The following is a 14,677-nucleotide window of genomic DNA, read 5'->3' as shown; positions in this document are numbered from 1 at the left end:
CCCCACTTACGTTGTCTCAGATTCTCGATGCTGCGACAGTCAATTTGGAATTTCGATCTGTCCCTGGGCGGGCGACTTTGTGCGATACTTTTTTTGATGCCGGGCGATGGCAGCGGCGATAGTGAACATAAACATCTCATACAAAGTTTACCAACATATCGTACAGTGTTTTTTTTCCCCCGCGTTTACCGAAATAAACTTCCACTCATTTATTTACTTTTCATTTACTGGTATTTCGCAATTATTTATTTACTTATTCAGTGACAGTAACTATTTATTTGCTTATTTCTTTACTTGCCATATTAAAGTATATATATTCCACTTACGATATTTTCCACTTAGGATGGATTGATCGGAACATAACCGCACCGTAAGTCGAGGAGCACCGGTATCAGACTGTGGAGTCTGACCCTTACACTGTATCGTGAGAGTGGAGGACATCCGGAACAGTCATGTAACAGCCAGGCGGCAGCAAATGTAAAGTTCGCAGCGGCTCGGCCAGCCTGATTTATCACCCAAAGCACGGTTTGCCAAAAGGCAGCCCCCCCGCCACTGCCCGAGGCACATCTGCTAGTGCCAGCCACTTCTCCTACAACCTTATCCAAGTGCCGTCATCCGGAGAGTACCTTCCTACACCGAGTCACAACCGAACAGAAAGCTTGCCCTCGACTCAACCGACACATGGCTCTACACCACAGGCCAAAGGAAACAACCCCTACGCATCACTGCCAGGAATGACATGATTCATCTTTCGGGCATATTGCATGGTCGAAGAAGGATCATATTTCAAAAAAAAAAAAAAACACATTTGTCAGGTACCATGATAACGATAACGACGGACTTTAACGACAAGGTGTTTCTGACCACCACCTTACGACTCGGCCGAATCCAGCCTCAGATTTCAAAAGCAGTCACTCAAGTGCTTTGAAAACGGTAACGGCAGGTATAACAAGAACAGAACAAAAGCCAGAGAGAAAAACAGAGCTAATGCCTTGTAATTAGGCAAAGATAACCTGCGAAATCCAAACAAGGATGTCTGACGAAGCTTTAGTCCCTCAGAAAGAACCTTCACGACCAAAATGATATTAATAATATAAATGCTAGCCATAATCCATGCTAGACCAGAAGTATAAAAGCAGTCCACTCTCCATACTGTATCAAAAGTGCAAATGTCCGAAGCCTTCTACAATTAACATGGGCCATCCAACCCTTTGTATACTGATAAAACTGCAAGGAGAGTATTAACAAAACATTGTGCTAGCCATGTAATTCCATAACCTTACATGTTCTTTCTAGCTGACCCCAGCTCCAAAGTCTCAGGACTATGGTCTCCATGACCTGGAGGCCGGCTAGAAAGATCATTCGGCCAGCAACCTTATCAGTGTCACGATCAGTCCTGTCCATCCCCCGGTATGACCAGCGGAGGTCGCTGTTGGTCCTCCATAATCCTCTTGTTTTCTTCCTAGCTGTGTTCCGTTCGTAACCCCCAATACAAGTGTGGTAAATGTCAACATCTGAATCGTTTCAGTCCCTTGTTAGTCCCGTTTATACGTGATTCCCAGTCCTGTGTTCCCCAGTCCGGCCATCAACAGCAGTCTTCCTGTTGCTTGTGTCCATCCCAGAGCTTCCCATTTTGATTCCTCACAGTCCTGCTTGTTCCCCTGCTAACGTTTTGTTAATGAAGCCCCTTCTGTTCTCCTGACACATGCCCTCAAGTCCTTCATGACAATCAGCAGGAACACAAGCTAAACATCAATCCCTGAGCCGACGCTGATAATGAACAGTGATCTAACACCACGGATGATATAGCTCAATGTCATACTTGGCTCACACAGTGATAGCTGCTTATTCTGCCATTGTTAACACGGGTTCAAATGCAGAATTATTTTTTCCTTGCAAGTCACAATTTCATGATGTGTATAGAGACATTCACAGGTCTGCATTTGTCTAGAAATATAACGTTATGTCTAGAAATGCAATGTTATTTAAATCTGCTAGCACCTGTGATTAATATAACCCTTTAATGGAAGCTTACACAAAGCTGTAATTCCTTATCACAATAATTACATTCCACATTAACATCTGCTGTTTACATTTGTCTACTGTTTCGTTTAAGCAAGATAACACAAAGCTATTTCTATCCCGTATTTTATAGGTTATAATAAATGCAACAGTGGATATTTTTTACAGTGTAGTTAAAAGTACAGGGATTAAAAGACCAAGAGCTCCCTCTGGTGGTCTAAACAAACTGTACTCACAGTTGCTACCACGATGGGGGATAATCATTGAATATTACACCATGTAAACCTCATTGGTTGCCTGTTCAGTTTAATGGTTGATGCATACTACAGCTACACCATGGATTCAAGTACATTTATTCAAAAAAACCTGTGGAGAGAATCAATCACCTTTCATCAGTTATATTTTTATATTATGCACATACAGGTCATGCATTCTTCCATGTGTACATGGGTTTTATCTGCTGCAAATCTAGTTACATGTGAATACTTTTCAGTAGCTACATTAAAATATTCTGTCACCCACAGAATGAATGCTGCTGGGAAAACAATGTTATGTATGCCATCTAGTGGTTGGTAATAGTAATCACAAGTAAATAAGGCTATACATACAGCAGTGGTAAAAATTAAGACCACTCTACATTGTTAAATAAATCCGCATTTTTAAATCCGGGTTTAATCCTGGTCCTGCTGGCAGAAGGCTACACTGCACAGCAGGCTGCTTCCAGGCCCAATGTTCCTAAGACAGCAGTACAGAAGAATAAGGTGAAGCTGGAGACACTGGGAACCACCAGAAACCAGCCAGGTAGAGGGAGGGAGGAACTTTCTAACGGCAGAGGTGACCGTTTGCTTATCCGGCAGTGACTCATGAATCGGTGGATGACATCGAGTGACTTTCAAAAGGAATGGAAAACGTTCAGTGCAGTGATAGGACAGTTCATATCAAGCTCCTGGAAGCAGGACTAAAGCCCCAAAAAGCAAGGAAGAAGCCCTTCATTAATGAGAAGAAGGGAAGAGCCAGGCTGGATAATACATCACTCACAGATGCTCACCCATAAAATGAGAAATGAGTGAAACAAAAATTGTACTGTCTCAATTTTTTCCATGGCTGTATATCTAAAAATTTCTAAAAGGTTAGCATTTAATAAGACCGTTAGCAAGTCATTTTTACTACAGAAGTGCATAACTCATGATGGTCACAACCACAGAAGAATTTAAAATGACTATTATATAAAATGCAATTTAAATTTGTTTAAAGTGCTAGTGCTTTGTTTAAATTCACAATAACCGAACCGTTAAGTATTTCGCTGAAGGTACCAAACCGGAGGTCTTTTCTGGGTGGGGGGTGGGTCCGGAAATCATGGCTTGAGAACTTGAGATGCCATGTCATCCACCTTCTCAGAGATCGGGGAAATTGGTGAGGCAGTAGTCTGTGTAGCTGAATTCTTGTATGGGAAAAGGGACGTCCTTCCACTTCTTTACAGTAGTGGTACGATCCTTTGTCACCAGGGCAAACTTCTTGATGGCCAGATTGGGCAAGATGACATTCTTATATATGATCTCCATACCCCACTCCTGTGCACACAGACATACTGCTTTTACCACACAGACCAATTCAGACAATGTGTAGTACTGGTTAAAAGTTTGGACACACCTACCCATAGAAAGGTTTATGTGTACAATTTCCTACATTTTAGAATAATGACCAAAAAAGTATTAAACAAAAAATATTAATTTGTTGGGGAGGACGTTCTGTGGGTTGGGACTCAGAAGGTTGCTGTTTCAAATCCCTGGGTTGACTGAGTGATCCCACCTTTGGGCCCTTAACCCCATTTGCCCCAGGCACTGGCTGACCCCACTGTCTCCTCTGTGCCAGTTCCAGGAGGTGGCCTCCTGAGATGCTCTTCCAGCCGTCCTGATCATGTGATGCGACACTATCAATCCATATCTCGTTTGCAGGCAGCTTGGCGTGTCCAAACCTTTGACTGGCACTGTATGCAGCTTGCAAGCACGCGCGCAGGGGATTCATTTTGCTGTGCAAATGGACTCCACGACGGAAAAAATAATCTGTGATTGTGACTGGTAGAACAACACTCAAACCCTGCCTTCACGGAGGGTCAACTACGTAGGCGATAGGAGAATCAAACTCAAGTTAGATCAGCATTTAAAACAAAGCCACTTGTTTTGTACAAGGTCAGAGCATAAGGGGTATTAGTGTAATGGCGCATAATATCCCCAAAGCAGGCAGGCGACTGTGGGTAAGGGGACACATCATCTCCACAAGCAAAACATCTGAAGGAAATAAACTGGATTTCTAAATTCCAGCAGTAACCAATAATATCTCCCTTTTGTGTCACGCTGGAACCTAGGATGTGACACTCATAAATCCAAGGACATGTCACCATTTGTTTAGTCACTATGCAAGTCTTCCCTTTTCTCTTTAATGCTTTGTTCATTTTTCCAGTTCTAAAAATATACACCAGCTCAAAAATGTTTTCACTGAGCCAAATGCTCTTAAAGGATTTATATTCGGGAGCTTAAACTCCGCGTAATTGCTTGTCTTTTACGGCCTGGCAAATAAATTCAGACGCCCTCCAGAGCATGACGCGATAATTAACTCATCCACCCGTTTTTAATAAGTACTCAGCTGCTTAGGGTGACAAATCATCCTTGGAGACATAGCATGTTGCATCCCGGATCGCGGAGAACAGCCCACCGTGATGCGGTCTCTCTCTCTCTCTCTCTCTCTCTCTCACACACACACACACACACACACACACACACACACACACACAAAGCTCGATCTAGAGTCATCAGTTTGCCTGGACCCTAGCAAACAAAACAGCGGGGGGTGGGGCGGGGGGGAGGGTGTAGCTGAAGGCATCTTGTTACACCTTGTAAACTTAAGTATTAGTGATATTTCTTCAAAGACATGGATCGTACCATTAGCTTTTAATAGCGTAATCCGGCAAACGTCTCAGCCAGGCCAAGAAAATTGTTTTGAAAGGAAAATCAGTTTAAATCCATCTATCTGGGCAGTAAGTTGCACGTTTGGCCAGAAAAAACAACGCTATTTGAGATTAGAATATATACCAATGATTAGGACCTTAAGATATCCTCGGTTTAGCCCCAGTTCTCAAACTGAGAGCACAAGCTAAACAAATCATCCAAGGCTTCAGCCTTCAACGCCCCTGACCTCAAAACACCTCTGCAGATGCCAATACAATTAAAAGTAACAAGAATTTCCTCCGTTTTACAAAAAGTTATCGATCTCCTGTCAGATGCCTAAACTGCAGCTTTGGTCAGCAAAACCTCTCCTGGGGGGGCAGCCTAGCCATTCCATGAATTTGTTAGATTCCATCACCAGCTCACTTAATTAATTAGCTTAATTGGTAAACTTCGCGGGGTATTGATTGGCCAGATGAAGTGTGATAGTGGTCAAGTTCACCGAATACATCCGGACCGGGGCCTTACCACACCACATGCAGCGCAGCTGATTCTACGGCCTGGATTCCAGTCTTTGAATGACTTCTCCAGATGCACTTGTCCCCCAGCTCTGTAGTACTTCCTGAAAGCCCAAAGAGGGGGCAAGAAGGGAAAATGTAAGGTAAACGTGTTTTTCACTAAGCAGTTAACGACTCAGCTGTACAGTGCGAACCCATGGCTCAAGTCATCAGTCTTATTCAATCCTTCCAGAAATCAATGGTTCACAAGTTTCAAACTGCGCGCCAGCTTAGTACAGGCTGTGACAGGGAGTCGGCCAATACAGGTAACGTGCTGGTAAGATCAGCGTAAAATGTTCTCTCATTGCTCCTCGATCCTTTGAGGAGTGTAAAATAAAACATGATTTTCATGTTTCTTTTCATGTTCTTTCATATTTTTTCATTGCTTAATCATCACTTAAGAATTATGGTAAAAAATAAATAAATCAGAATGTTTTTCATTGGAGAGTAGTACTACACAGTACTATACAATAATTATACAGTAATTATTATTAATATAGGTAATGTCCGATATTCTTCCCGCTAAACAGAGGAAGAGCACCCGGTCACCAGTTTCCAAAACAAACTCCTAGAGAAACCATTTAATATGTTTATGGAGATATTGTACTTTTTTAATGAACTGTCCAACATACTAGAAGCAGGGACATAATGCATGTCAAGATCACCATTAACGTTCTCATGCATGAAACTGATTTAATGAGTATTTGTGATTATTACACAAGCTTAATGCATTTGAATGGGGTTCCTTCATCATCAGGGTGAACTCACACAGACTAAAGAACCTTTAATTATAGGAACGTATGAAACGGCTGGGTGCCAGATGCCGGCTGATCTACTTCCGCACCTAGATCTCACATGGACGCATGTAAAGATGGGTCTCATGGAGAGCAAGGTGGAGTTTGTGAAAACTACCCAACTAAAGAGCAAATTCGTGAAATTCAAAATCAGTCCACAGGACATGTTTTCGAGAAAAAGCCTACGGACTTAGTGGGCTTTGGAAATTTAGCTAAAGCACTTCTTTGGATTACATGCGGACCAAAAGGGTTTCGGTTCCCAGCACTGCAACATACGATGAGGAAGCCCGGCTTTAGGTCAATGGCGGCCTCATCTCAAAAACAACAATCAAGTAGACTGAGTTTTAGAAGTTTACTCTTCAGTTTTCCCAGAAGGATCCATTAAGTAACACTATTCTATTAACTAAACATCAAGAACTGACAATAAATGGGACGCTTACTTAAACGTGGGGTTGACGTTGATGTAGTGTGTGTCATCAATCAGCTGGATGTCACTGCCATGGGCGACGGCGATGTAGCAGGTCCGGCATGACAGCGTGACACTCGCCGGGTCGTGGCGGTTCTGCTTCTGCCTCATCTGTAGCCCTGCCATCCTTTGGGTGATCATGGTCTCCTTCTGTATCTCACCCATCTAAGAGATGACGAGCACAGGCCCTCTAGCAACACTGTTGTCCATGCGTATGAAAACACAGCCAGTAACAGGTGTCCCTGACTGAAACAAGGGTCAGATTGTGAAAAGCAGACATTTTTGCATGTGCAAGCTTTTTGCTTCTACAGCTTCAGCATTATGGGCGTGTCTCAAAGCAGATCACAGTAATAGAGCACAGTATAATGGCAGTAATGGGTTAGCGCGCTTTCATGTTAAATGTCGCTCAAAACGCACCGCAAAACATGATGTAATATGGATCGTAACTGTAAGGCAGGATGGCAAACAGAATCATGTCACATGACACATTTTGTTTTCCAGAACCAGGAACTTCACACCGCAGGAACTTGGCCTGATTGTCGTTCCTCAGAGTCAGTTCTGGAACCCTTTTTTAGTTCCTACTCCAGACGAGGTACTTTTACCTCGAACATAAATTACAGGAGTGGTGCTTACAGTGATATCTTGCTGATAAGTTGACCGCAAGCACTGGCGTTAACGTGGAAGTTGTGCAGAAATATGGGTAAAAGAGAGAGAAGTAGGGGAGCAAAAATTTAGCAGATTGAGTTATATTTGTATTTCAATTACAATCTGTGCGTCAATGAATACCGTTTTCTTGCATCTCCATATTTCTGCATCGGAAAAATTTGACCGATAACCAATGTACTTTTGTCTAACAACGTATTGGGCTAATTAGAAGGTTAACATTACATTGTTTTTTATTTTGTGGAAAACAAAAGATCGATCTGCTGGCCAAATTTAATAAGAATCATATAAGTAAAATATAAATGAAAGGCCCTGTTATGACTGCGATGGATCCCCCCCCAATAACTAACAAAACAACTTGTTCATCCTCCATGGTTTTGGGGTGGTGGTGTAGTTTCACCTGAAATTATGTGTGAAGTGAACCTACAATTTTTTGTCTCCCCCATGCTTATTTGGCATAAAGGTCCCAGTTCCTGTTGTGCGATGTGAAAGTGACACTTGGAAGTAGCCAAGAGCTACTAAAGTTCCCGGTACAGACAGCCCACGTACTGGTAACCAGGGACCAGGTTCTGGAACTTAGACTGAAAGTTCCTATCCATGCAGCAAAACAGAGCCAACAACACTGGAGGAGAGACACCATGAAGAGTTGACCCTCACCTGCTGCTGGAAGTGACGGGGGTTCATTTGCTGCACCTCATGAATAGCCCGCTGGGTCAGCTCCTCCAGGTACTCATTGGTTTTCTCACGCTGAATCTCCCGCCCCCCCTTCGATGCTACCACGGAGTACACGCTGTTCTCGGCCCGTGCCCGCCCGCTGGCCTGCTGCATGGCGATCTCGTTGGTCAGCAGCCCGTACCGCACCACCAAGTTGCAGGCGGGGTTGTCCAGGCCTTCCTCAGCGACGCTGGTGGAGATGAGCAGGTTGAGGTGGCCCTCGTGGAAGCGCCTGATGGTCTGCTTCTGTTCATTCTGTAGAACAGGAGCACAGACACATAAAGGGTGACACTTGTCACGCCATATTTGCATATTGGATATTACTGGCACAGATAAGCTACTCAGATAAACACCTTTCATCAGCTTGCTTTGGGCTGTAGCTAATTATTGAATGTATTTGATTCAATACATATAAGCTTCCGTTATGATGTCACAAGCAAAGTCTGTTAGGCCCTGGACATCCTTACCTCTTTAAAAATCACTTTCAGACACTCAGGATTCCCAAATATAATCCTCAAAAAAATCCCCAGTTAAGAGAAACAAAGTGTAGTGTTAATATCACCATAATGACATCTCCCAGTTTACCAGGGTTCATAACAAACACACTTGGACCTCCTGGATAAAGTGATTTGTGGCTTCAGCTTATAGCATCAAACAGTGACCAGATGAGCAACAATGTCTCACAAGGACCATAAATGAAGATGCCCAACCCTAATCCTAACCCTAATCCTAACCCGTTCTAAGATCTTGGTTCTTGTTCTTGTCCACAGAACCTAGAACTGCATCAACAGAAAGCGAGCGACAAGACATTCAGCCATGAGAATCAGGGTACCTGGGTCATGTGACTGATCTGATTTCCTGCCCCAGTGAGGACCGCGGCCTTGATGCTGGCGTCCTGTAGAGCGCGGTTGGCCAAGATCCAATCGTACAAGCAGCGGGTGCTTACGCGGGTCTTCGTGAAGAGGATCCCACGGGAACCAGCCTGCGACCCGAACTGCTGCAGCAAGGTGCTCTCCAGCTGAGCCAGCTTGGGATTCTCGTGCTGGGTCATACCAGCCAACACTTTCAGCTCAGTTTGATTTTCTGGAAGAGGAGGGAAACCATTAAACTGAACCGCTAACAAAGAATAAATGCATTATTCTGCCATCTCCCATAGGTGGAAATTTCAGGTCCAGGAAATGAAAATCCAGACCAAGATTTTGTTTCGACCAACCAGTTCAGTATAAAAAGTCAGTCACAGAGTACTCAGAGTACTCAGAGTACTCAACCGGTTGGTCGAAACAAAATCTTGGTCTGGATTTTCATTTCCATTACCAACTGCTTATCATGTTTAGGATCATGGGGGCAAAACTGGCAGCCTACGCCAGGCAGCACAGGGCAGGTTAGGGCCACTGTGGCCGGGATGCCAGTCCACTGCAGGACTCGCACATGTGCATTCACACAGACATTCAGTACAAGGAGGAAACCCAGGCAACGAAACACAAAGATAGGAGGTATGAGGCAAGTGTCATGCAGCCTTCAAGACATTCAGTTTTCCTTTAAAAATTAAATCAAAATTTACGCTTCTTCTGACCCTTCCTGCATGACAGTTATTAGTATTATTAGCGTGTTGTTGACATGTTACATCTAATGCAGCGTTCTCCAGTCCCAGTCCTGGAGGGCCAGTCTGCAACAGTTTGCAGATTTCCCTCCTAAAAAATGCCTACTAAACCTGGTAATTGGCTAGTGAGCTAAATAAGGTGTGTTTGATTAACTGGAAAATCTACAAACTGTTGTAGACTGGCCCTCTAGTACCAGAACTGGGTAAATCCTGATCTAATGTAATGTATAACTGGAGAGGAAAGACCTCACGCACAGGCTGGTCTCCCACCTTCGAAAAGACCAAACAGGAACCAGTCAGTGGCATCCAGCCCAATCCGCTTGATCTTCTCGTTGCTGTAGAAATCATCCAGGACATTGAGGGCGTCCACCATGCGCACGCTATCATTGATCAGCAGGGCGTTGTTATAGTAACGCAGATGCCTGGCGCACTGGGCCAGTTGGCGGTTCCTCTGCTCCACACCTGGCCCAGCAGAGGCGGATATATGGCAGCATTACATAAACCAGCTCCATACCCACAATGCCACACTCTCTACCTAATGATCAATCTCGCTAAGCTACGCAAACCCAACCCACGAAACCGAGCACTGATTAAATATTTACATCTGTTCATAATTGCTGTATTGTGCTTTAGAATGAAACAATTGAAATCATTCAAATGACCAGCATGATGATTTTTATAATAGATAGCTGGCTGAGTGTTGCTTCTACCCATTATCCATAAGTGCTCATTATTAATTCAACTGATTTGCATTGTATACTGTATGTACGTATTAAATCTGGAAAGCCCAAATAATTACATTATATTTTTTCCTAAATTTGAGTTGAAATAACGTTTTGCATCAAAAGAATAGAACCTAAAGGGTTTGATTACTGCATTTGCCTTCTCTCGCCTCATGAAACTGTTCTCATACTATTAAGAATGATTGCAGCCCACATCCTGTACACCTTCAGAGAGGTTACCCGCTGGTGTCACGTACCCCATTAAAATCATACAAAGTCTTTCGGGTCCATGCTGAAACACATGACCTGGACGTGCTAATGCTCAACACAACTTGCGTAGCTGACGCTCAGCACAGCTCTACTTCGCCAAAGCCGGTCCAGACTAGCACCCATCAGTTCACCTTTCTTCTCCAAGAGCACCACGTTGGCCTCATACTCCTGTGTTCCGAACCCATTAAAGACATCCTTAAGGTCCATGAACTCATGAATCTCCTGCATCATCCACTTGACATGGTCTCCAAATGGATCCTAAGACAACAAGTTCCCAGTTACTCGTGTTGCTTTTCCACTGCCACCAAGAACTGAGCCGTACCCAAGCCATACCGCGAACTGACGGCTTTCCATTGCTAATTATTTGGGCCGTACCCAAGCCGTAACCACACTGACACGGCCTTGCTAAACGCAGCTGGGTGTGTCACCAACACCTGAATTGTCAAAATGCACAGAGATAATGGTGATCAATCAATATGCATGGATTATCTACAGGGAAAAAAAATTGCATATTCTATACATTATTCAATATTAGTAGTAATTGTATTGATGCATTCCCAGTAACACGGAATTTGAAATTTGACAACCTCCTAGTAAAAAAAAATGCTATCAAACAACTAAATGGAACGGATTCGTAATGCTAATTTTGGCAAGTGAATACTAATTCCGCTAGCATTTCATGCTAACATAACGTGGCAATTCTCACAGACAGTATGCGGTAATTTCCACTAGCATAACTCATGATATACACCTTGTGAACATTAAATAAGTGTTTCTTCAGTTTTAGGTCGCTGAGGTTCTCCAAAGGCGGTAACAGCATCACCGAGCCGACCCTTCTGCAGTGGAGTGAGCTGGAACCGAGCTGCAACAAGTCTCTCTGAGGTACGGCATGGAACAGCCCCATTGGACATCTTCTTGTAAATGCACCTAATCCTTGTTCAAATGTAAATCTATAATGTGTTTGAACTCAAGAGTCCAAGAATGGAACTATGCTTAAGGAATATAAGCCCAACAATCATTTACAGGAATTCTAGCCCTAGAACTCACAGCAAGAACTGACACCTGCTACTGCCCAAAATAAGTCCATGCACAGTGTTGCTGTCATTGGACATCACTAGGAGGAACTGACCAACCTTCAGCCTCTCCTGAACGATGTCATAGATCTTTACGGGTCTGGGGACTCTCTGCTGTAACTCCATGGCATGATTCTTGGGAGACATGATGGCCGAGGCGTCAAGGTTTGCACAAACCTACAAACAAAAACAATGTAAATGAGCAGAAAGCTTAATTTTACACAGGACTTTCTGACCGGACTGTAAGGACCAACCTGCAAAATGTGTTTCTTAGCACCATCGAAAGTCTTGGCTCCCCCCGTTCCAAGGGAGGCAGTGAGGCCCAGCACCTGGGGCAAGTTCTTCTCCCCGGTGAGCTTTTGCTCCACATAGGGGCCCATAATCTTGTTGTAAACCGTCTCCTTTTGGGTGTGGTGGCATTCATCGATGATCAGCAGGGTGAAGTCTGAAGGTGTTCATCACACAAACATGAAGAACATCAGATCTTTATTACTTAGCTTCTGGCGGCCGCCAGAAAGAACAGAAGAGACCGGTAGACTGTGCAGACATTAATGAACCACAGAGAGAGACCCAGAAAACAGAGGGATCACCTGTAAGCTTCACGTGCTTCTCCTCTTCTGTGCTCTTCAAGGCATTTTCCAGGATCTGAGCAGTGCAGATGATCACGTCGCTGCTCTTCACCACCACGCTGAAGAAGTCCTTCTCTGCACTTTCTCCACTAATGGGCACAACTTTGTACTCAGAGCCGAGGAATGGATGGAACTCCTTCGAGAAATGCTGGTCCACCAGATGAACCTAAGATTGATCGAAGCAATAAATGACAACCATAGTTAAGCCCATCACTGAAAATGTATACTGATAAAAAAGAACTTAAGTTATTGAGTTGGAACAAGCAGACAGTACTGTGCAAAAGTCTTAGGCAGTCAAAGAAAATGATGTTGAAATGATCTTCATGTTGGTGTAAAACTACGCTATTATGCATGTCAAAGTGTTCTAGCTTAGCCTTTTCGAAACTTCTGCTAAAATCTCCCCAGTAACTGCAGCCAACCATCAATACCTCCATCCATTTTCTGTAACTGCTTGCCCTATTTAAGGTCATGGGGGACCTGGAGCCTATCCCAGGGGCTATGGGTGCAAGGCAGGAAACAACCCAGGATGGGGTGCCTACCCATGACAGGGTGGATGGGTGCACACACACACACACACACACACACAGACACACACACACACAGACACCTAGAGGCAATTTAGTAACTGCAATTAACCTCAGCATGTTTGAACTGTGCGGGGGGACTGGAGGAAACCTCATGACAACATGGGAAGAACATGCAAACTCATGGAACATGGAACCCAGGCGGAAACCTTCCAGAGGTGTGAGCAAACAATGCTAACCACCGTGCCACTCCCACCCAGTACATCCATGCTCAACCACTAGCACACCTCATATAGCCAATCGACATCTCTTTGACATTTTTAACTAATGAAATTTAATAAATACTTATAATGGCTGAGGTCCCCCAAGGCGAGGTTTAGGAACTGAAGCGGTGTGCATCCAACAAGGAGTCAGTAACTTTTCGCAGAACAGAAGAAATTCTTACTAGTTTATTACGTTACTCTTAATCTGCATATGTTCTAATGTTAAATTGTGTTTTCTTTGTTCTGAGCAAAAGTGCACTTACTTCCCAGATAAATAGCTTTAAATATTTCTTTTGACTGCCTTAGACTATTGCACAGTACTGTATATTAGTGTATGTAATTTGATGGACATATTTACAGATGCTTGGAGACACACGGGCGTGAGGATGCCTGCTTGTGTGGCGTCGCCTCCATACCTTATTGACTAAGACAGCCACCTTGGCCTCACGTGTGCTCTCCAGATGCCTCTTGGCCACATATACAGCCGCTCGTGTCTTCCCCCCTCCCGTGGGCAGCCAGATGATGATGTTTCTTCCGTCCAGGGCTGGCTGCACCACCTCCGCCTGATACTCATACAGCCGCATTTCCTCCATCTCACTGCGGCCAAACAAAAATCTTTTACTACGACATTTGCCGACTATTTTGCGACGTCCTTGTCGCCACACTAATTTGATTGTTTCGTATCTCACCTTCAAACTTAAAGGGCTGATTAATGAACTTCTTTCTGGAACCTGCTCCTCCAAACAGTCACCGCAGTGTAATATTACTATATGGCAGAAATCAGCTACACTGTCGCCTAGAAGATAAACAGACCGACACAGCTATAACAACCCGTTTAAACATACAACAAACATAAACACATGCTTTATAAATACAAACCAGACATACAACATGGACTGATAATAACCCGCAGCGAATAGCTATAATAAGCTGCATATTCATTCATTGGACTGGGTGAAACTCTAAAAGCATTAACACTTCTGAAAAACAAGACGAAAAGCAAGATGCATTAGGAATGGTCAAAATTAGTCTTATGTCGATCTTACCAATACTACTTCAAAATTCAGTGTCACCATTCCTCTCACCCGATGGTTTTGTGTACAAAAAAATGCATCTTCCTAATATACACTTCGACTGATGACTGTCAAGTAGAGAAAACGAAAATGAAATCTCGGGTAACAGCTTAGAAAAGTACGCGGTGGCCCCGCTTAAGGAGGTCTGAGACTATCGACAACAGAAGAATGTTCACCGTGCGCCACCTACGGATCGTCAAACTGTCCGTACACGGACAAACGATGACCAGTCTGTTTCCGTGGCAAAATGTGTTGACTGCGAAAAAAACATGTAGACTACGTTTTATTTCCGTTGTAAAAAAAATGCAAAACGGCTGTTATAATTCGCCATGGTGTAGTGTGCTAGTGCAAATGGCGCAAGCGGC

At 43.8% G+C, this 14,677-nt stretch overlaps 1 protein-coding gene across 1 annotated transcript; it reads right to left on the bottom strand.

Moving 5' to 3' along the window:
• Nucleotides 1-2,310: 2,310 nt before the first annotated feature.
• dhx58 (DEXH (Asp-Glu-X-His) box polypeptide 58) lies at nt 2,311-14,424 on the bottom strand. Its single transcript, XM_048991972.1, has 13 exons — nt 14,286-14,424; nt 13,929-14,035; nt 13,656-13,836; nt 12,414-12,618; nt 12,078-12,268; nt 11,884-12,000; nt 10,882-11,008; nt 10,029-10,220; nt 8,991-9,241; nt 8,102-8,413; nt 6,756-6,946; nt 5,493-5,586; nt 2,311-3,593 (listed from the first exon to the last, which is right to left on the bottom strand). The coding sequence occupies exons 3-13, from the start codon at nt 13,830-13,832 to the stop codon at nt 3,417-3,419; spliced, it is 2,034 nt and encodes a 677-aa protein (XP_048847929.1). The 5' UTR covers nt 13,833-13,836; nt 13,929-14,035; nt 14,286-14,424; the 3' UTR covers nt 2,311-3,416.
• Nucleotides 14,425-14,677: the final 253 nt, after the last annotated feature.

The sequence above is a fragment of the Brienomyrus brachyistius genome, chromosome 22 (assembly GCF_023856365.1).
Source record: "Brienomyrus brachyistius isolate T26 chromosome 22, BBRACH_0.4, whole genome shotgun sequence".
In the NCBI taxonomy this organism is placed as follows: Eukaryota; Metazoa; Chordata; class Actinopteri; order Osteoglossiformes; family Mormyridae; genus Brienomyrus; species Brienomyrus brachyistius.
Note: the sequence above shows the minus strand (reverse complement) of the source record. Positions and strands in the feature narration are given on the sequence as shown.